Raw genomic sequence first — 24,980 nt, 5'->3', positions numbered from 1 at the left:
TAAATCCACGATAGAAGTGTTAGCAATGATAAACGTAAAAATCTCCGTTCAACAGTACCGTACGTGCCGAAGAAATGCTGTTGTTACAGCCGACTTACCGCAAGTTCGACTCAGCATAGACTAATTCTGACGACAGGTACTGGTGTGAGGTCACCCGTTTTAAAACACGCAGATCAAGATTTAATCAACCAATCATTATTCGCATGGGCAAGGCGTCTCAATATGAAGAACATTGATTGGATAGAAGGCCGGAAGTGAATGAATGTCGCGCTTGTTTTACCGCGAACAGCCAGCCTTAAAAACGTGAGGCGGGGAATGTCTGGTGATGTATTCTTAAACATTAAGAATCCAACCAACCTTATTCTCACTGAAAAAAGTCACGAAAACCTCCACTTGATACATCAAATAGAGTTACATTTTCATTCTTTTTTCCCCACCAACGGTTCGTGTGCATATATTTCGCAACGCGACTCTAAGGCGGGGAATGAATGCAGCAAACTACAGGTTACCATGGAAACAGATTGTTGACTACTTCAGGTAAACGTCGGTCTTCTACACTTATAGCAAGAACGTTTTTGAACAGTGACGTGCGGTGAGGCTCATGACTGGGGAGGCACTGACGTCACCTGTTAAAATTTGTCTGACACCTGTGTCAAAAGAAAAGGTTGGGGAATGCTGCTCTAGAGTAGCTTATTCATTATTTAATTAGAATTAATTGAATTAAAATCCCATATCAGCAGTCTTCACACGTAAAAACACTCAATAAAGCACATGGAATCTGTTCCGAAGCCTCGTTTTGAACTACTATTTTGATGAACCATGTTGTGACTGTTTGATCACAGATGAGAGATGACGTTTGGGGCTCCAGTGGATTTATCGTTTAAAGCCATCAGCACCTTGGAAGGTAAAATATTTCATTATCATCTTTTCATCAGGGCGGCTCGGTGGTGCACAGGGTAGCACGTCCGCCTCACAGTTAGGAGGGTGCGGGTTCGATTCCACCTCCGGCCCTCCCCGTGTGGAGTTTTGCATGTTCTCCCCGGGGTTTTCTCCGGGTACTCCGGTTTCCTCCCGCATCCCTAAAACATGCTTGGTAGGCCGATTGAGCACTCCATATTGTCCCTAGGTGCGAGTGCGAATGGTTGTATGTCTCTGTGTGCCCTGCGATTGGCTGGCAACCGGTTCAGGGTGCCCCCCGATGACGGCTGGGATCGGCTCCAGCACACCCGCGACCCCTGGGGGAACTAAGCGGTACAGAAAATGGATGGATCTTTTCATCATCAATTTTCACGTTTGCATGTCCCAATTACCACCAAATTCTCCATAAGTTACTCTAGGCTGCAATAATTTGTTATTTTTTAATGACTGACGAAAGCAAAGACTATCAGCACTGTCTAAAATTCATTATCTACATTTCAGATACATAGTCAGAAGAACCAAGCAAAGGTTTGCAGTCTTTAAAGACCAACGTAAACTGTGGGGGCAGAGTGACAGGGGGAACCGACAGACTAACAGAAAGTAACAGAGACAAAGACCAAGAGACTAGACTAGAGAATACACGACATTTTCATTTTTATTTTATTACACAGATTGTGAGTAGACACAGGAGGGGAGGGGCGAGTACACAGAGACGCGAACATAAACGATGACAACATAGTCCAGAGACGGACGAGTCGTGACAGTAACATTGCAACAAGTTTCTAAATGCAGATCGAGCTCCTATCACACCCAAGTATGCATAGTTGGGTCCACATCTTTAATATTCTTAGTCACCATGCAGTCCGTGAACTTATTGTGTTTGTGCCTGAGTGCACCTCCACGCGTTCGGCTTGACTTTTCTCGGCTTCATCGTCGAAAACAAATCCACATTTGAAAATAGCCATTTACAATAATAAGAGCGTCAGATGCAAATTTTTCACTCACCCTAACCCTAACCCAGAACAGGGCCACCAGTTGAGAATCAATATTGTATCAATTTCACTGCCTATTGTGATGGCAAATCATCTCAATACTGATACATGATATGTACTACTTGAGAGTGAGGGAGGGAGATACAGAAAACGCCGACCATCATTAGTGTCACTCCTTGATGGCCACAAGAGGGCGCCGTCCACCCGCTCAAGTCAATATTCTACAAGTACGAGTGCAGTGGTTCTCAAAAGGGGGTCAAAAATACTTCTGTTCCTGGGGGTATTTGATGAAACCCCGGGTGGTACACCCCGGGTGACGTATATTTAAAAAGTGCTTCAATCAATGCTTGATCACAGTAGTTGGCTCCAACAATGACCAACATCCTCAGTGAAGCACAAGACATTCAATAAGTGAGGGTACAATATTTACATCCAAATCAGGTGACCTGTGTACGAATTATTTTTTTATATATAAAAATCAAAAGATATTCAGGAAAATCAGTAAACAATTACCTAACAATATCAATAAGTTAAAAATAAAACACAGTATTAGCCCATCATCGTGGTGGCAGGTTGAAAGAGAGAGAGGGGGGGTCCCCTCAATAGCTATGCAGTATATAAACAACACATTGGGGAATGAGAGTTACTGCCCCGCATTCCTGCAAGCACACAGATCCCCCTCTCCCTTTCACGGTCCAGTCCATGACATAAAAGACCACCTCCACTGCCGCTACACAGCTGGGGTGGCTCAAGCGTGTTATCCGGGTCTGAAAGAAATACAACTTCATGAATCGCATACATTACAGAGAAGTTGTGATTCATGTCTACTACTGTTGAATGGGCGCCTTTTGTCAATTTAGATCCAAAGTTAACAGAGCTGTTTGGAATTATTGTGACTGCATACATTTGCAATTACTTTGGTGAGATGTTACACGAACGTCCTACCCCGGGGACTGATCCAACGGCCCCGCAAATGGCTGGTGAGCAAAAAAGTTAATGTCAAGCCTTGGTTGTGTGTAGAAACAAATCAATTTAATCTTTTTATGCTTATGCTGACTTAAGTCTCTCTAACTTGTTGAAACGATCCCGAACACTGCTGGCAAAGCCTATAGGAGAAAAAAAAAAAAAAAAAAAAAAAATCAAGCGCGAGCCTCGTTCGTTGTGTTGATGGGATTTTCTGTATGTGACGAAAAACTGGACTGACATCGCCACACCTCTTCATTTGTTCAAATTGGAGTCGAGCATTGACCGCGGATGTATGAGGCACTTGTCTGGATTGTCGGAAGCTTGTGCACGGTGCAGCGTGGGACAACATGACGAAACGTAGTAGATCCATTCGCTATATCTGGTGGATTTCGGCCGTGGCAGCTTTGTTTTGTTTGGGTTTTATCGTAGGTGAGTCACGCGAAGTCGCGAACACAGATTAAAAAAAAAAAAAAAAAAAAAAAAAAAAAAAAAAATCAGATGTGCACACGCTGTGCGAGAGCAATTTAGAACTTTTATTGTAAAGGGCGCGCGTGCTATTTAGACGTTCTATGGACAAAACGAGACATTTTTGCATATGTGGACGGATATTGAATCACTACTCGAAATTGCAGAAGAAGAGAGGAGCGTGTACGCGCTTTGACCTCTTCGATACATTTCACAATTGCTGCGTAGACATTTGTACAGAATCTCAGTCTGATGTATGAGTTTGAGTCATTTATGCGGCACAATTTAATTTGACGCCTTCAGACACTTTTTTTAAAACTCATGTTGGTGTTGCCGCCCTAGGTGTTTACCCATGTGGCACATATTAAAGCTCGCCATGGTCTAAAAAAATCACAATGTTCAATCTTGAGGCAACATAATGGTGCTCGGCTACTGCATTGCAAGGAAGACTTTCACGACACTTCTCAGAAGCTTGAGAGTTAATTTGTTCTCAAGGCATTTGCGACACTTTGAATGAATGTATGTACCGACTGCCATGTATTATGTATACGCTGCAGGCTGGTTAGCAAAACCCACCCACCCAAACTATGCAAGCAGTGCCTCCAGTCAATATATGAGGGAGTTTCTGGATGAAATGCATCCTAGCAAGATCAGAGAGCACCTCAGGTAAGATCATGTCATCCTGTCGGTGATTATTCCAAGGCAATTGTGATTAAGCACTTTTTCCCCTTTTCAAGGAAATTTACACGTCTCCCCCACCTGTCAGGCACAGAGCAGAACCTGAAATATGCGGAACAGATTCAAACAGAGTGGCAGGAATTTGGCTTGGACTCAGTAGAGATGGTGCCGTATGACGTCCTGCTGTCCTACCCAAATGTATCGCAGCCCAATTACATTGCAATAGTTGACGCACGAGGCAATGAGGTAATATGCAGTCGTGTAGACACTCCTTTTCAGTTCCCAACTAAGAAAAATGTGTTCCAAATTTAGCCCTTGCAGAGTACTAATACTAAAAGTTTTTTGTTACTCTTATTTTTTTAATTTTTATATATATTTTCACCTGATTCGATCTGTTTTAAAGGTTTTCAACACCTCCTTGGCTGAGCCCAGTCCTGAGAGTTATGAAGACGTCGCCAACATTGTGCCTCCCTACAGTGCCTTCTCTGCTAAAGGACAGCCTGAGGTGCAAACACACAAACAAGAAGATATCATTCATGTTACCATGCTAATACAACAAACACTTGCATTTATTCTGCCCAGGGGGAATTGGTGTACGTCAACTACGGCCGCACCGAAGACTTTTCCCAGTTGGAGAGGCAGATGGGAATTAATGTGACTGGCAAAATTGTCATTGTCAGATACGGGAAGATATTCCGGGGCAACAAAGTAGGAAATACACACACTCTGCACTTCACTTTTATACAGGCTGTTGTGCAGGTCAGATTTCGAAATAGTTCATTTATCAATTAAAAATATTGAGAAGTAAATTTCAGCTTTTGGGATTGTGATGAAAGCACTCATTAAAAACTTGTACAGCGCATGTGTGTCCGTGCGCCTGTGTGTGTGTGTGTGTGTGTGTGTGTGTGTGTGTGTGTGCGCGCGCGAGTGTGTGTGTGTGTGGGGGGGGGGGGGGGGGGGGAGTGGTACCTTTTGATTGGATGACTTAATTCTGTGGATTTGCTGTCTGTTGCCTTCATCAGGTGAAGAATGCGATGCTGGCAGGCGCAAAGGGACTTATTTTGTTCTCCGATCCAGCTGATTACAGTGCAGATGGAGTCAAGGTAATTTGTACGAGTCAATGCAGTGCAGTCGATGGTCTGAATTAGTATATTCAGGTGAATATTTTAGTGTCTCTAAGTGGATGTATGCACAATTTATTTTATTATTTGCTTGTGTATAAATCCTTAAGTATAAGTGGGAAAATTACAACCAAGTGTCTTTGTTAGATGACACATTCAATATATCTGTCATCATATTGGTGCATTAGCTAATAGCATTATCAGAGCTAGCGTCTAATAACTGACATACTTCTCTGTTATAAATAAATGTAATAAGTAAATGTTAAAGTGGTGACTGGGTGAATGAATGTTTCCCAGTGTGCATGCACTATATTCATGGTTCTGCACAAGAATTTGAAAAAATTTGGCGACTTGGAGATAAAGTCATTCCTCCATGAGTGAAAACACATTTTGACTTTATAGCGGCTAACTTTGCTTTTCAGGCTCTAGGCTGCATTAAAAACATTGAACAAAACATTGAGAAAAATATTCTGCCTTGAATGATGTGCATTATATGAACTCCTTCAATCTTTGGTTTGGGTAGCCATATCCTGAAGGCTGGAACCTTCCGGGTGGTGGAGCTCAGAGAGGAAACGTTATGAACCTGAATGGAGCAGGAGATTCTCTCACACCGGGATATCCTGCTAAAGGTGTGTGTGTGTATTTATATGTTTTGTTTTTGTTTCCTAACAGTCAAGCCTGAACTTTTTACTGCTGTCTAATCTCCTGCAGAATATACCTACAGATCCCGTCCTGAAGATGGAGTGGGACTTCCCAGCATCCCTGTGCATCCCATTGGCTACCATGATGCATTTCATCTTCTCAAGTAAGTTATTTCACTCGTTTGCCTCGAAGTTAATCATGCGCATTGATGAAATTAATTGATGACCCACTTCACAGGAATATGGGGGGACAAATTTCTCCAAACAACTGGAAAGGAGCTTTAAATGTTTCCTACAAAATCGGCCCAGGCTTTACAGATGACTTCAAGAGCCAGTAAGTTCTTGGAATGGTTTGTGTCCATTTATTCACAGGGACATCCTGTTGTCTTACTCCGCTCTTTGGATTTTTCCTTTGTTGCTGTTTTTGTTTGGATTCTGGCTAGAGCTAGTGGCATGTTGCCAAATACAGCACAAAGGAGGTCTTGTTTGGAAGAAGCATCCATTCTCACGTGGTTGTTAGACCACGAGCAAGAAATAATGTGTACTAAATTGAATTGAGAAGTGAAAAGCTCATGATGTAAATTTTATTTTATTTTTCTGGTAAAATCACATTCTTCTCGTAAATGTGCTCGTTCTAGGTTAGTGCGCATGAACATCTACACTAATAATCAGGTGACAAGGATCTACAATGTCATTGGAAGGATAAGAGGAGCTCTAGAGCCAGGTACAAAAATACCAACCCCATGAATCATTTTTACAGAACTTTACAATTATTTGCACACCATGAAGAAAAATGAGTTCAGATGAACCAACGCTTGCTGCAATACACTTGAACACGCTCTTGCTGTTGATGTGGAGTTTGGAATTATTTATGGATAGTAGGGCATAGCTACACATTCACTGATACACATTGGAATTTTGGTAACTGTTTGAAGGGGAAGGAACCATATGTAGTAACTTGGACTTAAAACCAAATTGTACCCACTCTTTTAGTGACTTCGGTTTTTAAAAAGTCAATATTTTGATCAAAGCATGCTGTGATAATATTTGTGGCATGTGTTGGACTAGACAGATGTGTGATTCTGGGCGGACACCGTGACGCTTGGGTTTTTGGAGGAATCGATCCCATGTCGGGAGCTGCTTTGGTCCATGAAACTGTCCGCAGCGCTGGCAAGCTTCTCAGAAAGGGTACTTACAGTTGCCGTTGTGTCAAGCGTTCTGCCAGTAATCAATCAAGATGAAAATGTTTGCGTGCAGGGTGGAGGCCAAGACGAACAATAATATTTGCCAGCTGGGATGCTGAGGAATTTGGATTGCTGGGCTCCACAGAATGGGCAGAGGTAGAATTTCTTATTATTACTGTTTGCAATGAGCAGCACAGCTCCGCTCACAATATAATCAACATATGTGTTTACTCCATATTTGTTAATAGGACAATGCCAAACTACTTCAGGAGAGAGCCGTGGCCTACATTAATGCCGACTCTGGCATAGAGGGTGAGTGCAAATATTTTACAGTATACAGACTGCTTTGAAGGTGACTTGTGCATTTGTCTTTTCAAGGTATGTACACGCTCAGGGTTGACTGTACACCATCTCTGCACACGCTAGTATATGACCTCACAAAGCAGGTAAATATAAACACACAAATGTTTGGTAGCAGTCTCTCACTTTGCTATTTATGTGTGTACTAGATAGCCAGTCCAGAGAAAGGAGAGGAAGGAGTTTCTCTGTATGAAAGTTGGCACAAGAGAGACAACTGGACAAATAACCGTGATGCCCCTCGGTAGGTTGCTTCACAGTACTTATTAGTTTATTAAATATTTCCATGTCATCTTTGGCATTGTTCTCATCAATCAAAACAATGAAGGGTACCTATCGGTCCACTATGTGCTCTTGTGTAGGATCAGCAAGCTGGGCTCAGGAAGTGATTTCGAAGCCTATTATGTTCGTCTGGGAATTGCAGCGGGCAGAGCAAGATACACCAAGAACAGGGTAAAATTCTCTTTACTAGAATATACTTTGTAAATTTGGGAGTATTTTCGATGCAATTCATATTTATATTTATAACACTGAAAAAAATTATTCCACACACTGGCTTTGGTCCGTTCCCTTTGGGTATTTGGGACATTGCACATGACATTGACCACATCTATATAAGTTGTATTGTATTTTGTGTGTGTGCGCGTGTGTGTGCGTAGAAAATGGAGCGATACAGCAATTATCCTGTCTATCACACGGTTTATGAAACATTCGAGCTTGTGGAGAAGTTTTATGACCCTTCCTTCACGAGGCTTCGGGCTGTGGCTCAAGTGAGAGGCGGGCTCGTCTTCCTCCTGGCGGATTCCCAAATCATCCCTCTGGATGCCAACCAGTATGCCATCTCCCTCGACAAGTACGCACACAGCATTGCAGAGATCGCACAAACACACCCCAAGGAGATGCAGACATACAAGGTGTCTTTTGGTAAGCCATAAATCAATAAACATTGCTCCAAATCATATTTGTTATAATCAGGTTGTTTTCCTTATTTTTCCCCCAGACTCCTTGTTTTCAGCAGTTGAAAATTTTACCATTGCAGCAAGGGAGTTCCACGAGCGCCTACAACATGTCAACAGAGCAGAGTAAGAAGACATTTTGTTCGTCATGTTGACTAAAATGTCAGTGAGAACACTTGAGAAAGTTGGGCTCTCAAGTGAGTAAAGGTCCGACAGTTTTCATTTACACTCAGATGTATGTTCTTATCAGTCCTCTGCAGATACGTAGAATGAACGATCAGCTCATGTATCTGGAGAGAGCCTTTATAGACCCCCAGGGTTTACCTGGAAGACCATTCTACAGGTATTACACACAAACTGAACTGCCTGCCCTTCACGCTCACTCATTGACAATCTGTATTTTGATGCTCGCTAATCCCACCTGTTTTCCAGGCATGTGGTATTTGCTCCAAGCAGCCATAATAAATATGCAGGAGAGTCTTTCCCCGGGATCTACGACGCATTGTTTGACATTGAGCGCTCAGCGAACCAAGAGAAGGCTTGGAATGAAGTTAAACGACAAATTAGCATAGCAGCATTCACAGTCCATGCTGCTGCCATGACACTTGAACCGCCTGGATGATGCACACATGAGATAAGATGAGCTAGCAACTTTTTCAAACTAAATGTGCCTTGACTTAATAAAGGATGGGACTCACTGAAAATGTAATCAACTGATGCATTTGTAATGTTTAAAAGCTTTACGTAGAGAATTTTATTGTACAAGTAATAAGACAATACAGAAAGAACCATTACAAGAAGGTAGTGGTCAAAAATGAAAAGTGCATAGATTAAAAAATACAACTGAACACTTAAGTTTTTCATCAGTTCAACATCCTCCTCTTCACCTGTAGGATAAAAAAAAAAAAAGATTAGAATGCAGAAATTTTTTTTAGCACAAAATTTAAATAGCACAATCATGTAAGAAGCATTTACACCCAGTAACTTGATCACCAGAGTTTGTTATTGTGAGCCAACCACCAGATGCCACAAACAAGTACCGTATTTTCCGGACTATAAGGCACACCTTCAATAAATGGCCCATTTTAAAACTCTGTCCATATATAAAGCGCACCGGACTATAAGGCGCACCATTAACTTTCTGAGACAGTCCTGTATAGGGGCCGACCGTTCGCACCGACATTCCACAAACCATTACCATTGTGAATGAACTTGTAAATATGTAACTATATCCTTTACTATATCCTTTGCCGATAGGTTGATGTTGCAAATGAGAATCTGTTGGCAATTGCACTACCAGAAAAGTTAAAGATTAAAATAATAACAAATTAACAATTTTATGAAAGTTGAATGAATTTTTCATTAGATGTATTAAATTTGTTTTATTGTTGTATGAATAAGAAGGGTGATATTGGTGTTTGTGACAGCAGTAAACAGGCCAGGTTGTGCCATGCCAGATTTTGAATCCAAATCAAATCATTCTCCATTTTATCTTATTTATTTCAACTTCAGACGCAACAAATTACTTTATAATCACGAAATAATGATCCAGAGTCTTTTTGATTCGTGATTCATAGTCTTCGGTGGGCCACTTATGATTGATTTTATGACACAATGCTTCGGGTCGGTTTAAATTTAGACGCGGGCCGCATTTGGCCCGCAGGACGGAATTTGGTCCATATATAAGGCGCACCGGACGGATAAGGCGTACTGTCGGCTTTTGAGAAAATTTGAGGTTTTTAGGTGTGCCTTATAGTCCAGGAAAATACGGTACAAGAAACTAAAAGCAGCAACCAAATCATTTTCATTGATCATAGACCTTGTCATTCTTCCAGGAAGATTTTTGTAATTGACGGACTCATTCCTGAAAAGAGGATTAGGATTAACCACGAACACTAAAAACACTTCCAGGATTTGAACGTAAATGGTGAGCCAGATAAAATCACTGAGTAGGTAGGAATTTCTTTATCCATCTCTACCTCCAAGAGCATGTTCATACCTTACGAGCGCTTTCCGTCAACCGTGGAGACTTGACAACATTTTGAGACGTCTTCTTGTTTTCTTTGGCGACCACTTGGGGTGACTTGAAGCTTCCAACTCGGCCCGCCACAGCACGAGAAGTGGCGGCCTGTTTATTTTCTTTGTGCGCGGTCTTCACGGGAGATTTCTTGGAGGTTTTGCCTGGTGACTTGCGGGTGGAGCTACGGAGTTTATTCAGGCCTCTTTTGAGGTAGTTGCTGCTGTTCTTAGGGGTGTTCTCAATGGTGAACATCATGGACTCCCTGCGGTCAACCTGAGAAGATAAAAGGAGAAGTCTGATTAGCTGACCGTTTCCTTTTTGAAACCTGTCACATTTTGAAATTTGTTTCACAAAGAAAGTGAGTCAATTTGTATGAGTAATTTCTGCTGGTGGAATTTACCATAATTGTTTCACAAGGGATACATTTCTTATGACATAAGGAGTTTTTCAAACTCACCGGGCTAAGGGCGGGGTGAAGGTTTGAGTTGGTGGATCCGCTGTTCATGTTCTTGTTTTTAGGAGTCAGGGGACGGGGGAAGCAGGTAGCTTTCATTTTTTTCTGGCAAATGTTTTAGAAAGTAAAATAATTTATTATGGTTAAAAAGGAAAGGAAACAAAATAAAGGGACTTCAAAAATAAACAAAGGCATTTTTCCTGGAAAATAAAGGTTTTAGAAAATAAAATAATAGATTATGGTTGAAAAGGAAAAAATAAAAGCATCTTAAATCCAAACAATCTTTGATTTGCCAATATGACAAACAGACCCACCTCGGGTGAAGTCTGAGTAACAGACAACGTGGACGCAGACCTCTTTGAGCATCTCGGGCTTTTCAGCTGAGACGAGCTGACCGATTTAGATGGTGGGTAGCCCGCCATCAAGGACAGACGGTGAGAGCGGATGCTGGATGTGCTACTCGAGTGTGGCGCTGCAAGGGAGAGGCGATGGGAAGCGACGGATTCTTGCAGCTGGCCCGGCATGACGGATGCTCGACGAATGGTCTCCGTTGGGTCACCAGTGCGGACATCTTCGTCGGTGAATGTCAGCGCGGTCTTGAAGCCATTCTAAAGGGAGAGAAGGGTTCCAATTGGTAACATAAACTGGCATTGTAACTTGGGTTCTTTAAAATTCAGTATTTTTATGTAAACTGGTTTCCAGAGTCCAAATTCTCTTAATGAAAGAAAATCCTCACAGTAATCAGAAAAGATGTTGAACTGATAAAAGTAAAAGATGTAAAAAAAATAAATAAACTGGCAATTCAAATTTTTGGTAGAACATTTCTCTCTCAAATAACATAACTATAACGACTCCAAGTGTTACAAAAGTAGAGAAACTTCCAACCTCAAACTCGACAGGATAGCTGCTCTTGAGATGAGGAAGGCAGGCTTTGTTCCTGGCCTGGAGCTCAGCAATCCTCATCCAATCATCAGGCGCACCTTCTGGCTCGTTCACTGCCCCGACGCAAAACGTACTTGTGGCTAAACACATTGGAAGGACTTCAGTTATTTTTTGGGTAAATTTCTGCTGTGGCGCTGCTCGGTTCAAACTTACTCTGCGAATGGATCGTGCTCCGCCGATAACCAGGAAGACCGCTGAGCTGGTCGCTGACAGCTCCGGTCATTTTCGCCGGCGTGTCGGAGAGCTCCATGAACGCAGGGCGTGCGCCACGGGCACCGGAGAGGTTGGGCTGCGATTGAGCTGAAGCCAGGCTGTAGAACGTCTCATCATGTTCAACGCCACCTGGAGTTTTCTGCAGAGGGGTTTACCATACAATGCTTGAAGGAGAAAGTTTTCACACCCTTGATAAGAGTAACATGCAATTGAAGAAATGCCGGTTGGTCTAATATAAAAAAAGTTCAGAATCATATCAACAAGTTTCACTTACCTTTGTCATGGTTATGTTTATAACCTGCGTCGTCCTCCGTCTTTTGACAGATGACGATGGGTTTAAGCAAGGGAAATCCATTTCTGTTTTGATTTCCGCAGTTGCTCTAGAAGAGAATATCAATACTGAGTTGTCTTTGTTTGTTTACATCATCACCAAGCAAGTAGCACACCGAGGTAAAATTGCAAATCTGTATTGGCTGCCGTTTGGTACCTGTGGACGTGTCTTGTATTTATTGGTGTAAAATAAAGAGTTTCCAGTGACTCTGCCTTCAGACCACGACGTTTGGCCGCCAGTCTTTCAGAACTACGGACAAGCGGCGTGCTCGATTCACCAGGCGCCGAAAGCTTCCTGTCAAATTGAAGGACAAATCACACCAATTAAATTTAGCATCACATAATTGCTGGCACAGATGATTTTGTCAAATTTTTCCCTTTGAGGAATTTTAGTTCACTTTAGACAGAGCAACATTTTTTACCTTGTGCTGTTCAGCGAGTCTTCGAGGGAGCTTTGGTCCAGACTGTCTGAGCTCATCATTCTCTTTGGCTCCACTTGAAGAACCTTTGAGTTCACGTCTGGAAGTTCCAGGTAACACATCTCCGATGTTTCTCCTTGACGGTCGGGGATTTGATTGTGTGCGTGCAGGTTGAGGTCAGAAAAGGCCACCTTAGCACAAGCACAAGTGAGAAAAGGAGAACTTGAAACATGCTTCATTTTGTTTTGTTTACAGCAAAGGCACTCATTTCAGAGATCAGAGAGGTCACTGACACAACTAAATGCACTCTGGTCACCAGAGGCGTAGCCAAGCCGGGGCGGCGCCCCGGTTAGGACTCCCTGCGCCCCGGTTGAAAGAAATCGAGCTTTTTCGATTCTTCATTTTCATGCCGTTTTTTTCTTTCGGTCTTGCGCGAATGTGCTTGCGCTATTCTATGTGCGTGATGTTGTCCATTCACCGTTTGCCTCCCGGACCCGGATGTTGTTTTAGCGATCAGCGAACGGCGTGGGTGATGTTCGATTTTTTTTCCTGTGGGCGTGCGCCCCTACTGGAAAAATTCCTGGCTACGCCTCTGCTGGTCACACACAGCTTTGTAACAGAGACACGGCCATTATAATGGTGTAATGAAGCGAAACTGGTTTAAGAAGTTATCAAATGGTGCAATGGCACTGACATCAATCCTGAAGTAGGTCAATGTGAAAATGAGAAATGAGACAGTCCCTGCAGCATCCCACATAACCTTAATGAGGACAATCTGCATTTGCACTACCATTTGGGGAAAATAATCTAAAAGTGATTTTTTATTTCCTTCGCAAGATTGCAATTGTGATTCAAACTGCCATTTTCTCTCTTTAATATCAAAACCAACCTGTGCCTCCAAACGGGCCAGCTTGCTCAGCATGTCCTTTTCCTTGCTTTGAGCCTTTTCCAATTGCAGCTGGAGCAATTTGAGCTCCGTACCACTGGCGTTCACTTCCCGCTCTTTTACTTCCAGGGTGTGCTTCAGCTTGGCCACTTCCTCTTGGCTCTCCTGGAGAAGCTGTTTCTTGTCATTGTAATGACTCACAGCCTTTTCCATCTACATTTGATGTTTGCATTATAGTCGCCGAACAGAAAAGTACCGATGAATGCACGTCGACCCGAGTTCACACCTACCTGAGCTTTGTAGTGTTCCACAGCCTCCATTTTTGCCACAAGTTGCTCCTGCAAATCCTTCTTGATCCACTTGGTCTCCTGTTTTTTTTCCATTTCTTTTAAGAGCAGAGCTTTTTCCATCTTCAATGATTCAAGCTCTTCCTTGAGCGCTTGCTCCATTTTAAGTGAGGCCAAATTCTCTCTTTCTGTGGCCTGCTTGGTCTGAACAAGTCTCTCCTTCTCCAATATCAGCATAGCCACTTCTTTCTCCAGAGCTTTCTGGTCTTTATCCTTTTGGGCCGTTATGGTTTTCATGGCAGCCAACTCAGTCTGGAGCACGTTAAGTTTCTTTTCAGCCCGATTGAGGAGTTCCTGCTTCTCATCATTACATTCTTTGAGCTTCAGAATCTCCTCTTCAAACGATGAAATTTGTTTTTGTAGGAGCTTGTCATTCTGTAGGGTTCTGTCAGCTTCTTCCTGCTGTTGATCACTCTTAAATTGAACATCCAAGTCCAACTGCGCAAAGTTAGCGTCTTTCAATTGCATGACATATTCCTCTTTAGCTTGGATCTCCACCTTCATCTTGCTCACCTCTGCCTGTGATGCAGACAGCTGCATCTTCAGATTCTCCATTAGCTCCGCAGATCCTTGATTTCTTTGAAGTAACTCTTGGCCTTTGTCTTGAAGTTCTTGGGTAATGACTTCCAAATGTCTCTTAAGGTCGTCTACCTCAAGCTGAAGTGCAATGTTTTGTTGGGATGCTTCGTCCTGGATCTTCACAAGCATGTTGGCATTGTCCTGAGCTTCTTGTTTTGATTTTTCAAGCAATTTAGCTTGGGCGGCAACCTCAGCGCTGAGGGTGTCGAGGCTGTGGTCTTTCTCGTCTGATTGTGTTTTGACGGCAACCAACTCAGACTTGAGCATGTCAAGTTGCTCTTCAGTCTTGATGAGGAGTGTTTGCTTCTCATCGCAGCATTCTCTGAGTTTAAGGATCTCATTTTCAAAGGAGGAAATCTGTTTCTCTTGTAGCTCATCTTTTTGTTGCTTCTCCTGAAGAGTTATGTCTATTTCTATCTTCTGCTGCGTCAACAATTCATTTTTAGATCGAACATCTTCTTCAGCCTTTCTGAGAAAAACTTCAAGAGACTGTACTTGTTCCTTTAAAGATTGCACCTCTTGACCAGACTCCTCAGAGTTGACATTCAATTGCATGATACGTTCCTTTCCAACTTGGATCTCCGCCGTCATTTTTCTTATCTCAGCCTTTGACGCAGACTGCTGATGTTGCAGAAGCTCTTTCTGGTGAGCACATTCCTGCTCCTGTGCGGTTATCACAGCCAACTGGGCCTGAACCCTCTGCTCGGCTTTGGAGAGCAAATTGTTCATCAATGCCAACTGCTCTTTGAGCTGACTCATCTCCTTCTGTAGCATTTCTGTTTGTGAAGAATCTTCTTCTTTCAAAGTCACAAGCTGTTCCTCGTGATTCCGTATACGCTCCTTCAGCGTGGTCACCTGCTCTGAAGAGGACTCCATTAAGCTTTCATACTTGTTCCTTTCCTTTGAAATTTCCATTTCCTTGTTTGCCAGGAGATCAACGTTTGCTTTGACTTGTTCTTGTGTAGCTTGAAGAGATTCCGTTAGCTTTTTTATTTGGTTCTTAAGAGCCTCAATCTCATCCTTCAGCACCTCAGACTGCTCGCTGCTCTCTACCTTAAATAGGTTAAACTGGCTTTCTTTGGTTTGGAGTTCCTCCTTGAGTTGTTTGGCCTCCTCCAAAAGCTCCATATTGTCCTTTTTGAGTGTCTCTGTGTGGAAAGAATTCTCTTTCTCCAGCTTGGCAATTAAATCTTCCTTGGCCTTCACTTGGTCCTTGGTAATTCGGAGAGAATCGTTCACACTCTCCAGTTGTTTGTCCAGACCATTAATCTTCTTTTCAAGCAATTCAGATTGCTCAGAGCTTGTATTCGCGAGCAGACTGAGCTGCTCCTCTTTGTCATGAAGTTGTGAAATCAGTCTGCTCACTTCTTGCTGAGAAGAAATCATCTGTGTCTGCAGTGCCTCGATTTGCAGGGTACTCTGTGAATGCTGCTCGGCAAAAAGAGTCTCCTTGGATTTCAGATTCCCTTCAGCGTTCTTCAAGGATAAACTGAGGCTTTTTACCTGTTCCTCCAAACTTTGGATGTCTTGGTGAAGACGTTCCGACTTCTTTGAAAACTGCTTATTTAGTGAAGTGATTTGGTCCTCCTTAGTCTGGATCTCCACTTGCATTGTCCTCACACTCTCTTCAGAAGCAATCAGTTGCTGCTGCAAAAGATCTTTTTGACCAGCACTTTCCTGCTCCTGCTTCACCAGAAGCTCCTGCAGAGACTTGACATTGTCTTCAGCCTTTGTCAAAGAGTTAGTAAGGCTTTCAACTTGACTTGTAAGATGGTTCATCTGCTCTTGGAGGATTTCAGACTGATTGGAAGTGTCCTTCTGTAAGATGACAAGCTGCTCATTTTTGGCATCGATCTCTGAGCGAAGCCTGCAAGTCTCCTCCTCACTGGTTGCAATCTGTTGCTGAAGTACATCCTTCTCCTTGATATACTCTTGTTTGGTTTGAGCCAAAAGATCACGTTTAAGTTGGACTTCCTGTTCAGCGCGTTGGACAGTCAAACCAAGGTTTTCAACTTCAACCGTCAAAGTCTGGATTTGATTCTGGAGAATGTCTTGCTGGTTAGAACTCTCCAGATGTAGCTGGGACAGCAGTTGGTCTTTGGTTTCAATTTCATTTTTAGTTTTCATAGTTTCAATTGTAAAAACGTTAACTTCTTTCTTGAGAATGTTAATTTCATTATCTTTATCCACCAAGACTGATGTTAGATCTTCAAACTTGGTTTCGAGCTCTTTCACTTTTTGTTTGGTCTGATCAAGGAGCTGTTCCTTTTCTCGACTAGTTTCCCTAAGGGTGTCCAGTTCTTGCTGTAAAGCAGCAATAACCTTCTGTAGTTCACTAATCTGCTGGGCTTTCTGCTGCTCCGCTTGCTCGAGGTGAAATTTAAGATGCTCAATCTCTTTCTGAAGGGCTATTCTCTGCTCAGAGATTTCCTTTTGCAGCTCCATCAAGATCCGATCCTTGGCCTGAACAATATCTTTAATGTACAGTTTTTGTTGCTCCAGTTGTTCTTTTTGTTGGGCGATTTTTTGCTCAAAGTCTGAAAGCTGCTGCGTTTTAGCCTCCACGTTGGCCTCGGCCTTCTTCAAGCAGCAAAATGTGCTGTCCAGCTCATTCTTTAAGCGGACAATTTCACAATCCAGCTCATCTCTCTGACAATTTAAAAAGATTTAAGCAAATAGTTTTACAAAATAAACAATGCACAAAACATTAATTTCATAATACTTTACCTCAATAACTGGTCCCATGTTTTCGCCAACATCTTGCTTTGTGGCTGCTCTAATTTCTTCTTCCAAACATGATATCTTTCCCTGGAGTATCTGAATTTGTTCAGTCAGCAGCTCCTGGAATGAAAAAGGAATTAAGATAAAAATTGTACCGCACAGACTAGATAAGGGGCTCTTCTATAAAGACTTCAGGGCCAAGATACATTAAGTCAAAGTTTCTGCAATTGTGATTGGGTGCTGAACGTTTTTTGGAAAGCAATCTACCCGTAATTGCAAATTATTCACTAAATATTGTGATTGCGATTAACTATGCAAACTGTGATGGATTCTCACAAAAAAAACATCTTGGCATGTGCTAATCATAGTATGAAACTCCTACCTTTTGTGCAGTGGCTTGACTAAGTTCAGAGTTTAAGTAGTCCTCTTTGGTTCTCCACTCCTCTTGAAGAGACGCTTGGCTTTCTGTCAGCCTGACAACTTCAGCTTGACACCTAGACAGCTGCGCACGCACTGTACGCATCTGAGGAAATTCATTCCAATGTGACCAATGGCCATGTGTATTTTATACATACATGGACATTTTACAAAATGACCACAAAAAATGTAGTCGAGAACAGAGTGCCTCTCACAAGCTTTGAGCAAGTGTTCATACCTGTGAAGAGAGGACGCCGTTTTCCTCTTCAAGTTCATTCACTTTTCGTTCCGTCAGCGAAAAGGAACTTTTGCCCTCTTTGTTTTCTTTTAGAAGCTCGTTGAGTCGCTGTTGTAACCTGAAAGAAAGAAATGTGGAAATAGTGAATCACAGCCCATTTATTTTTGGGTATATAGAGAGGAGAGTTGGTCTTACAAGCTATTCTTTGTCTCAAGTTCATTGATTTGTTCCCTGGTGCTGAGCTCATTAGCTGTTTGTTCCCTTTTCATCTTGTCCAAATGATACTGCAGCTGGTTAATGTGAGATTCTAAAGAAAATGTAAACAGAAGGAAACAAAAACATTAAAGGCAAGGCATGCAATATAATCTGTGTGCACTTTTTATTTTCTATATCATTTGTCAATCATCATAAATACAAAACAAAAACATAAAGTGAGTACCTCTTTGTGCAATGAGGCTAATTTTCCCAGCGAGCTCCTTCTCCAGTCCATCCCTATAATCTCGCTCTCTGATCATCTCCCGCTGAATCTTCCTCAACTGGAATTTGGGAGTGTTCATTATATCTTGAAGAGGAGATTTGCTGTGGAAATAAATATTCAAGAAAAATGAATAAATACTTAATGCTTTCAATCTAATTAACTCACATAGGTGTCAAGGTCTTTTTCTTTTGTACAGTTAAGTATTTGAGTCAAACTCATGAGATGTTTTGTAAACAACAAATGGCCAAGCTCCAAGCATCCTAAAAAGTTCAAAACATTGACCAAAAGTAGGACCAATGCCAGCAATATATAATTAACATTAGTCAATGATACCTGGAAGAAGATGATGCCACAGTGTGCATATCGACAAAGGTGATTTTCTTTGTGCGATGGAACACCGGGGAGTCTTCATCGGAGAGTGTAGAGGCTGTCGATAAACTGGAAGTAGAGGTGCTTGTCGTTCTAGCGAATATTTCAGGAGTCACAGGCAAATCTGAAGGATTAAGTCAAACATTCCAATGAGCATTCAAAAACCTGAAAGCACACCCACGAGTCAAATGCAAGAATGGATACGAGACTCACATTGCCTTGCCAAGTAGGCATCAAGACTACTACTCATATAAACTCTGCCCTCATTCTCCATCACATAAGAAACAGTCAGATTTGCAATCTCCCCCTGACAAGCAGAAATGGAAATATTGTTACAATGGCACAGAATGAAAAAAAAACATTAAAACTGCATCGTATTTTCATAGTTTCAGCAAAAACAATTGTGCCCGCTTACCTCCACCTCACAGTCCAAGGTTTTAAGTGTGCACCGTTCACTCATCATGTCATGGTAAACCAGCAACAACAGCACCTAAAAAGAGCAGGCCAGACATTTTCCATTACCTTGTGTATAAAACAATAGAAGGATGTCATTGTTCTTGACCACTATATTCAGGAGACAGTTTATTCGAACACCTACTAAGAACAATGAAAGACGGCAATATTATTGTGGCAGAAGCACATTTTTAATCTCTGACTGCCAACTAGTGAGTCATAACACAGTTGACAAAGGACAAAGACAATATTGGTGTGCCACAATATAACTTATATGTACATATGATGCAAAACAGCTTTGTGTACCTTTGCTATTTCCAAAGTCAAGTTGATTCCATTATTTATGTTGTCCCAGGATAATGAACAACTTTGGGTCGCGCTGAATCTGCAAACCTCTGTCCAATCACAAAACATTAAGTTGAAATAATGTTTTTCACATAAGAGATTAGACATTAAAACATAGTGTTCTATCAGAAGGTGCAACTGAAAAAGAAATTGTGAAGAATGAAACTAAACGTAGCTTTACAATGCTTTGCAATGGTGTTTTTTGTACACTAATGTTCGAGACTAAAAAAACATTGGAATGTACTGAATAGAACAATACGTAACGCGAGGGAAAAAAAACAAGCCCAGACGTAGTGTGTCAGAAACTCACTCCACAAATTCTGCAATGGCTTTAAAACATTCTCTCGTGCACCTTTCGATTTTTCATTTCAGACTCAAAGCCAAGTGCTTGCATATAAAGTATTATACAAAACTGATTATTGTTTAATAGCCATATTTGAACACTTGATTCTTATGCATGCGCAGATTGGATGTGCAAGTGGCTTATTAAGGGTTGGGCAACACCAAAAGTAATGTGACACACTTTACCGACCTGCCTATTTCTTTCGGTCTGCCTCCCTATTCTGATCAAAGTATGTACTGAGTAGAACAATACGTATCCGAGGGGGAAAAAAACATGCCCAGACATTTACGTCAGAAACTCACTCTCCACAAATTCTGCAATGGCTTTAAAACGTTCTCTCGGTGATGTTATTGAAGGAGGTTGTTCCTTTTTCCTGTGGTGGAAAAAAGAAAGCAGGATAAAAGTAAGAAGTAGGGAAAACAAGAGTAAACAATCGAGGCTGTCTTGAATAAACGTCATTGTTAATGTACAGTCCTCACATTTGATAAACAACATGAAGCAGCAACTCCCCATTCTGTAACTCTTCGATGTTTTTGATCGCTCGGTGGGGCAACGTGAGATTACTTATCTGCAAACACAGCATGGACGAAGTTAGGTCAAAACTTAAAATACTACGAGCCACGGTGGCGTTAACTTACCCAGCCAAGTAGCGCCTTAACGCCCAGATTCATGAGTGCCATTTCGACTTACCCTTTCAACCCTGCTGGGAGGAAAATGCAATATTTACACTGGGTGTCTTGAAAGAAATTGCACAGGCATAAATCCACAACAGAAGTGTTAGCAATGATAAACGTAAAAATCTCCGTTCAACAGTACGTGCAGAAGAAATGCTGTTGTTACACCCGAATTGTCGTTGACGACTAATTCTGACAACATGTACTGGTCTGAAATCAACGGTCCTATGACCTCGTCGAACATTTCAAAACACGCACATCAAGATTAAACCAACCAATCATTTTTCGCTTGGGCGAAGCGTCTCAAAATAAAGGACATTGATTGGATAGAAGGCCGGAAGTTGAATGACGTCGCGCTTGTTTTGCTAACAGGGACAGCCAGCTGTAAAAACGCAAGGCGGGGAATATTTAGCATTAAGAATCAAACCAACCTTATTCTCATTGAAAAAAATAGGTAATAAAAACCTCCACTCGATACATCAAATAGAGATATATTTTCATTATTTTATTTCCACTAACATCAGTCAATCCAGTTAGTGTGCATATATTTTGCAACGCGACTCTTATTGTGGGGACTGAATGCAGCAAACTTGACTGTCTACGGGTTACCATGGAAACAGACTGTTGACTACTTCAGGTAAACGTCGGTCTTCTACACTTATAGCAAGAAAATAAATTGCGTTCATTTTTATAATGATACAATGTTTTTGTACGCATATGATAACTTAAAAGTCTCAAACAACTGCAGTGCCCATAGCACTTTAGTATAGTTTTCTAAGAGGATAAGGTTTTTAAACTATTTTGATTAACCATGTTGTGACTCTTATCACAGATGAGAGATGATGTATGGAGCTCCAGTGGATTTATCTTTTAAAGCCATTAGCAACTTGGAAGGTAGAATATTTAATTATCATCTTTTCATCATCAATCATCATCTTTTTATGTTTGCATGTCCTAATTACCACCAAATTTTCCAAAAGTTACTCTAGGCTCCAATGCTTTATTTTTAAATGACTGACGAAAGCAAAGACTATCAGCACTGTCTGAAAATCATTATCTACATTTCAGATACACAGTCAGAAGAACCAAGCAAAGGTCTGCGGCCTTTAAAGACAAATTCAGTGGGGAAATTCCAAAGTGTCTCCCTTCGACTTAATAACAATAATATTACAAACCTCTATGACCTTCACAAAACCATGAACCATTTCTTGGCTGAACCTTCACTGCTCGCCTGGCTGGACCTTTCATTCAACCACATCACAAATATAGACAAAGTGAGATGAGGATTTTTTTTTTGTATGTTCACATACATGTTCCTTCTAGCTTTCGACATGTGTGTGTTGTAGGTTTTGTGTGAGCTGCTTCAACTAAGAGTGCTGTATCTTCACGGCAACCGTATTTTTACTCTATCAGAGGTAGACAAGCTACAAAGTCTTCCACATCTACACACCATCACCCTACATGGAAACGCCATTGAAACAAACAAGGCCTACAGGTTGAAAAGAAAGAAAGAAATTAATACAGTCAAACCTCGGTTTTCGACCACAATCCGTTCCAGAAGGCGGTTCGAGAAGCGAATCGGTCGAATTCCGCATCTATTTTTCCCATTACAAATAATGGAAACAATTTTAATCTGTTCCAAGACACAAAAAAAAAAAAAAAAAAACGCCTTTTTTAAGCATTTTTTCATTTGCGCATTTTTGTCCGATCGCGCAACTGCAGCGCACCGCCGAACGCGTAACCGTAGCGCATCGCCGACCGCGCAACTGCACCGCGCTGGTCGCATTATTGTGACAGAGCCGTCGCTGAAATTTAGAAAATAGTTTTAAAGTCCTGATGTACATTCCAAAATTTGAGTGGACCTCAGTGCGTAGGGAGCTTAATTTGGTCCGATCGCGCAACCGCAGCGCGACGGGCGCTCACTGTCGCATTGCTTTAAGAGCGTCTTTGTGTTTTCGGATGGCTTTACTGCTCCCACTTACTTTATTTGGAGGCATGATTAGGGGTTAATACAATCCTCAAAGTAACGAAAATACAATAACTACGGAGTCAGTCGGCATCCGGGCCGCGCGGTCGGGTTTTGTCGGGTCCTCCCGGCTCATCTCGCGAGGTTCGACCTCCGAATTTTGTTCGATAACCGAAGCAAAAAAATCTCGATTTTTTTTTGTTCAAATTCTGATTTGTTCGAGAACCGGGACGTTCGAAAACCGAGGTTTGACTGTATTCCTTTTCATTTGAGACCAAGTAGGACAAATTCTTCAAGTGATTTATATTAAGCTTCTGTCACGGATCAGAATGGAGCAGGGCGACTAAATGCAGCTTGGACCAGGGTTTATTGAAGGGAACTCAAAAGGCAAACTGACATGACATAACAAAACAATAACTTGACTGACAGGGACGTGAAACAAGAAGACAGCAGGACATGACGACAGCAAGACAGTATGACAACAATGATCCGACGGGGAGTGAGGGGCAGACAGGACTTAAATACAAAACACAAAACACGAGGCAGGTGACCGCGATTACACAGGAGGGGAAGGGCAACGCGAACAGAAACTATGGCAACCTAGACACATAGCAAAACTGGGGACGAGACGTGACAGCTTCATTTGTTAATTTATGTGAAGAAAAACTCTTGTCAAATCATTTTACTTCTATATAACAATTTATCTTTTTTCTGTTAAGGAATCACGTGATATCTACTCTGCGTGGATTAAAGACGATGGACTTCAGTGTTGTGACCCCTCAAGAGCGAGCTTTGGCACAAATATGGCACCACAGCAACAATCCAGGTAAACGAAATAAGGAAACGCTTCAGTGACCGTTTGAAGTCGCAGCTATTTGACTGTTTCACAAGAAGTGTCCAATATAGGGAAAGATTTGTCTCAGAACTATTGACAGAAATACACCCTTGATTTTTACGTTTTTCATATCCCCGAAAACATCTGTGATTTATTATAATTTGTTTAGTAACATTGATATTTTTTTACATATATTTTATTCATAGAAATAATTGAAAAATCCACTCTAATCAGAATCAGCTTTATTAACCAAGGTTGTGCCACATTTAAGTGACTGACAACATTCAGGTAACATTTAAGTGGCGAGAGCAGGATGTTATTGCACAGTGATGTCTCTGAGTCTCTATGAGTGCACAGCAAAAACTGGAGTGTTGAATCAACTCCCACAGAGTCAATTTTAACACTTTTTGAGGGTTTATATAGCTCCACACTCTACAGAGTTAAATTAACATTTTCAAAAATCGTTATTTAACACTGTATCAAGAGTTACATTTTAACTCCATGAACTAGGTTAAATGAACACTGAGTCATTTACATTAACACTGTGTCAGAGTTACTTTTTTAACTCCATGACATGGGTTAAATTAACACTGAGCGATTTACATTAGCACTGTCAGAGTTACTTTTTAACTCCATGACCTGGGTTAAATTAACACTGAGCAATTTACATCAACACTATGTCAGAGTTACCTTTCAACTCCCTGAACTGGGTTAAATTAACACTACATAGTTTTAAAAATAATAACTTCATAATACAATTAAAATGACAATAATTAATTCTAAGAAAAATACATTTTCAAAAACAGCATTTATTTTAACGATTTTTTCCCCATGCAGTCAATTAAAACATAATAAACGAAGGTATAATGTACAAACTTTCATCTGCAGCCCCATATGAGCTTTGAATATCAAATGGTTTGTGACATTTAAGTTCAGTTATTTTTATGACACACCTTCCTTCAGTTGGTAATACTTTGAAGGCATGGTGGTGTTCATCAAAGTTCTCTGTAAATAGCTTGTGTGTCAATAAAAAAATGTCATTTTCAACCAGAAGTACATCATCTATCTGACAAAAGACTGGCATGTCTTCCTCCATTAAACTGCAAACAACAAGTCCACCTTTGTACTCAACACCATCAACTTTAACCCAACTTATTGAGATAACGTCTTTTGACAACATTTCAAGAATTTCACTGTTGACCACATTTTCATCTCTTAAAGAAAATAATTGTATTGGCCCATATTCCTTCTGTTTAAGGGTGAAGGTTTCCCAGTGATAAGCAATGGCCATTTGATGCCTTTTGGCGAGTGATTTGGTTATGTTTTTGAAATTTTTGAAATATCAAATTCTTTAAATATACAGTCATAGCCAGAGTGAGAGAAGGTGAAAAAACTATGTTCATAATTTGAAGTAACAACAGTAACAAATCCCAGTGTCTGTTCTCTGCAGGAATAATGTCACCAAACAAAAGTGGGATGTTTTTCACGAGATAGAATGTCTGGATAGAGTTCAAGCCAATGCCATTGCCAGCACTATCCAATATGATTTTCGTGGGGCGGTTCTTTCGTTCTAAAAATCCATAATCAAAACCATAAATCCTTGAAAGCAAATTCTGTTCTGATATGAAGTGGCTGGTGAGATACTCAAAAAGCAATTTGATCTCATACTGAGC

General features: G+C 41.3%; 3 protein-coding genes across 12 annotated transcripts; 2 read left to right on the top strand and 1 right to left on the bottom strand.

The window, feature by feature from the left end:
* The first annotated feature begins 477 nt into the window (after window positions 1-477).
* On the top strand, window positions 478-24,915 carry lrrc51 (leucine rich repeat containing 51). 2 transcript variants are annotated; one of them, XM_037268626.1, is made up of 6 exons: window positions 478-537; window positions 21,339-21,400; window positions 21,575-21,780; window positions 21,853-22,001; window positions 23,192-23,298; window positions 24,758-24,915. In XM_037268626.1, exons 2-6 carry the CDS (start codon window positions 21,346-21,348, stop codon window positions 24,799-24,801), a joined length of 561 nt encoding a protein of 186 aa, XP_037124521.1. In that variant the 5' UTR covers window positions 478-537; window positions 21,339-21,345; the 3' UTR covers window positions 24,802-24,915. The 2 variants fall into 2 exon arrangements, with proteins under 2 accessions (XP_037124521.1, XP_037124520.1); XM_037268625.1 differs by lacking the exon at window positions 478-537 and adding an exon at window positions 20,864-21,143.
* On the top strand, window positions 3,156-8,987 carry naalad2 (N-acetylated alpha-linked acidic dipeptidase 2). Of its 2 annotated transcripts, none has more exons than XM_037268620.1 (20): window positions 3,156-3,305; window positions 3,899-4,007; window positions 4,079-4,265; window positions 4,423-4,524; window positions 4,602-4,727; window positions 5,042-5,122; window positions 5,664-5,769; window positions 5,852-5,945; window positions 6,020-6,115; window positions 6,420-6,505; window positions 6,850-6,969; window positions 7,039-7,121; window positions 7,214-7,277; window positions 7,344-7,411; window positions 7,475-7,566; window positions 7,685-7,775; window positions 7,982-8,246; window positions 8,323-8,404; window positions 8,529-8,621; window positions 8,711-8,987. In XM_037268620.1, the coding sequence occupies exons 1-20, from the start codon at window positions 3,224-3,226 to the stop codon at window positions 8,898-8,900; spliced, it is 2,217 nt and encodes a 738-aa protein (XP_037124515.1). In that variant the 5' UTR covers window positions 3,156-3,223; the 3' UTR covers window positions 8,901-8,987. The 2 variants fall into 2 exon arrangements, with proteins under 2 accessions (XP_037124515.1, XP_037124516.1); XM_037268621.1 differs by having other exon boundaries at window positions 3,165-3,305; window positions 4,108-4,265.
* Window positions 9,004-20,715, bottom strand: LOC119133001 (nuclear mitotic apparatus protein 1-like). 8 transcript variants are annotated; one of them, XM_037268613.1, is made up of 24 exons: window positions 20,649-20,715; window positions 20,471-20,532; window positions 20,312-20,400; window positions 20,135-20,205; window positions 19,451-19,539; window positions 19,107-19,181; window positions 18,905-18,998; window positions 18,656-18,815; window positions 18,284-18,423; window positions 18,040-18,151; window positions 17,845-17,962; window positions 17,572-17,712; window positions 17,196-17,309; window positions 13,833-17,117; window positions 13,546-13,755; window positions 12,660-12,847; window positions 12,395-12,532; window positions 12,182-12,287; window positions 11,848-12,046; window positions 11,638-11,774; window positions 11,067-11,360; window positions 10,756-10,857; window positions 10,278-10,571; window positions 9,004-9,165 (listed from the first exon to the last, which is right to left on the bottom strand). In XM_037268613.1, the coding sequence occupies exons 2-24, from the start codon at window positions 20,510-20,512 to the stop codon at window positions 9,142-9,144; spliced, it is 6,222 nt and encodes a 2,073-aa protein (XP_037124508.1). In that variant the 5' UTR covers window positions 20,513-20,532; window positions 20,649-20,715; the 3' UTR covers window positions 9,004-9,141. The 8 variants fall into 8 exon arrangements, 7 of the variants coding, with proteins under 7 accessions (XP_037124508.1, XP_037124509.1, XP_037124511.1 ...); XM_037268614.1 differs by having other exon boundaries at window positions 20,471-20,535; window positions 20,649-20,693; XM_037268618.1 differs by adding an exon at window positions 10,098-10,142 and having other exon boundaries at window positions 9,013-9,165; window positions 20,471-20,683.
* Window positions 24,916-24,980: the final 65 nt, after the last annotated feature.

This window comes from Syngnathus acus, chromosome 13, assembly GCF_901709675.1.
Source record: "Syngnathus acus chromosome 13, fSynAcu1.2, whole genome shotgun sequence".
In the NCBI taxonomy this organism is placed as follows: Eukaryota; Metazoa; Chordata; class Actinopteri; order Syngnathiformes; family Syngnathidae; genus Syngnathus; species Syngnathus acus.
Note: the sequence above shows the minus strand (reverse complement) of the source record. Positions and strands in the feature narration are given on the sequence as shown.

Bases quoted from the DNA above. Each gene is read 5' to 3' on its own strand.
- naalad2 (XM_037268620.1), top strand. From the start codon at position 3,224: ATGACGAAACGTAGTAGATCCATTCGCTATATCTGGTGGATTTCGGCC. The intron at 5,770-5,851 runs GTGTGTGTGTGT...AATCTCCTGCAG, and splicing joins ACCGGGATATCCTGCTAAAG to AATATACCTACAGATCCCGT. The intron at 8,622-8,710 runs GTATTACACACA...CCTGTTTTCCAG, and splicing joins CCTGGAAGACCATTCTACAG to GCATGTGGTATTTGCTCCAA.
- LOC119133001 (XM_037268613.1), bottom strand. From the start codon at position 20,512: ATGGCACTCATGAATCTGGGCGTTAAGGCGCTACTTGGCTGG. The intron at 19,182-19,450 runs GTACACAAAGCT...TGCTCTTTTTAG, and splicing joins TGACTTTGGAAATAGCAAAG to GTGCTGTTGTTGCTGGTTTA. The intron at 17,118-17,195 runs GTAAAGTATTAT...TTAAATTGTCAG, and splicing joins ACATGGGACCAGTTATTGAG to AGAGATGAGCTGGATTGTGA.
- lrrc51 (XM_037268626.1), top strand. From the start codon at position 21,346: ATGATGTATGGAGCTCCAGTGGATTTATCTTTTAAAGCCATTAGCAAC. The intron at 21,401-21,574 runs GTAGAATATTTA...TCTACATTTCAG, and splicing joins AGCCATTAGCAACTTGGAAG to ATACACAGTCAGAAGAACCA. The intron at 22,002-23,191 runs GTTGAAAAGAAA...TTTTCTGTTAAG, and splicing joins GAAACAAACAAGGCCTACAG to GAATCACGTGATATCTACTC.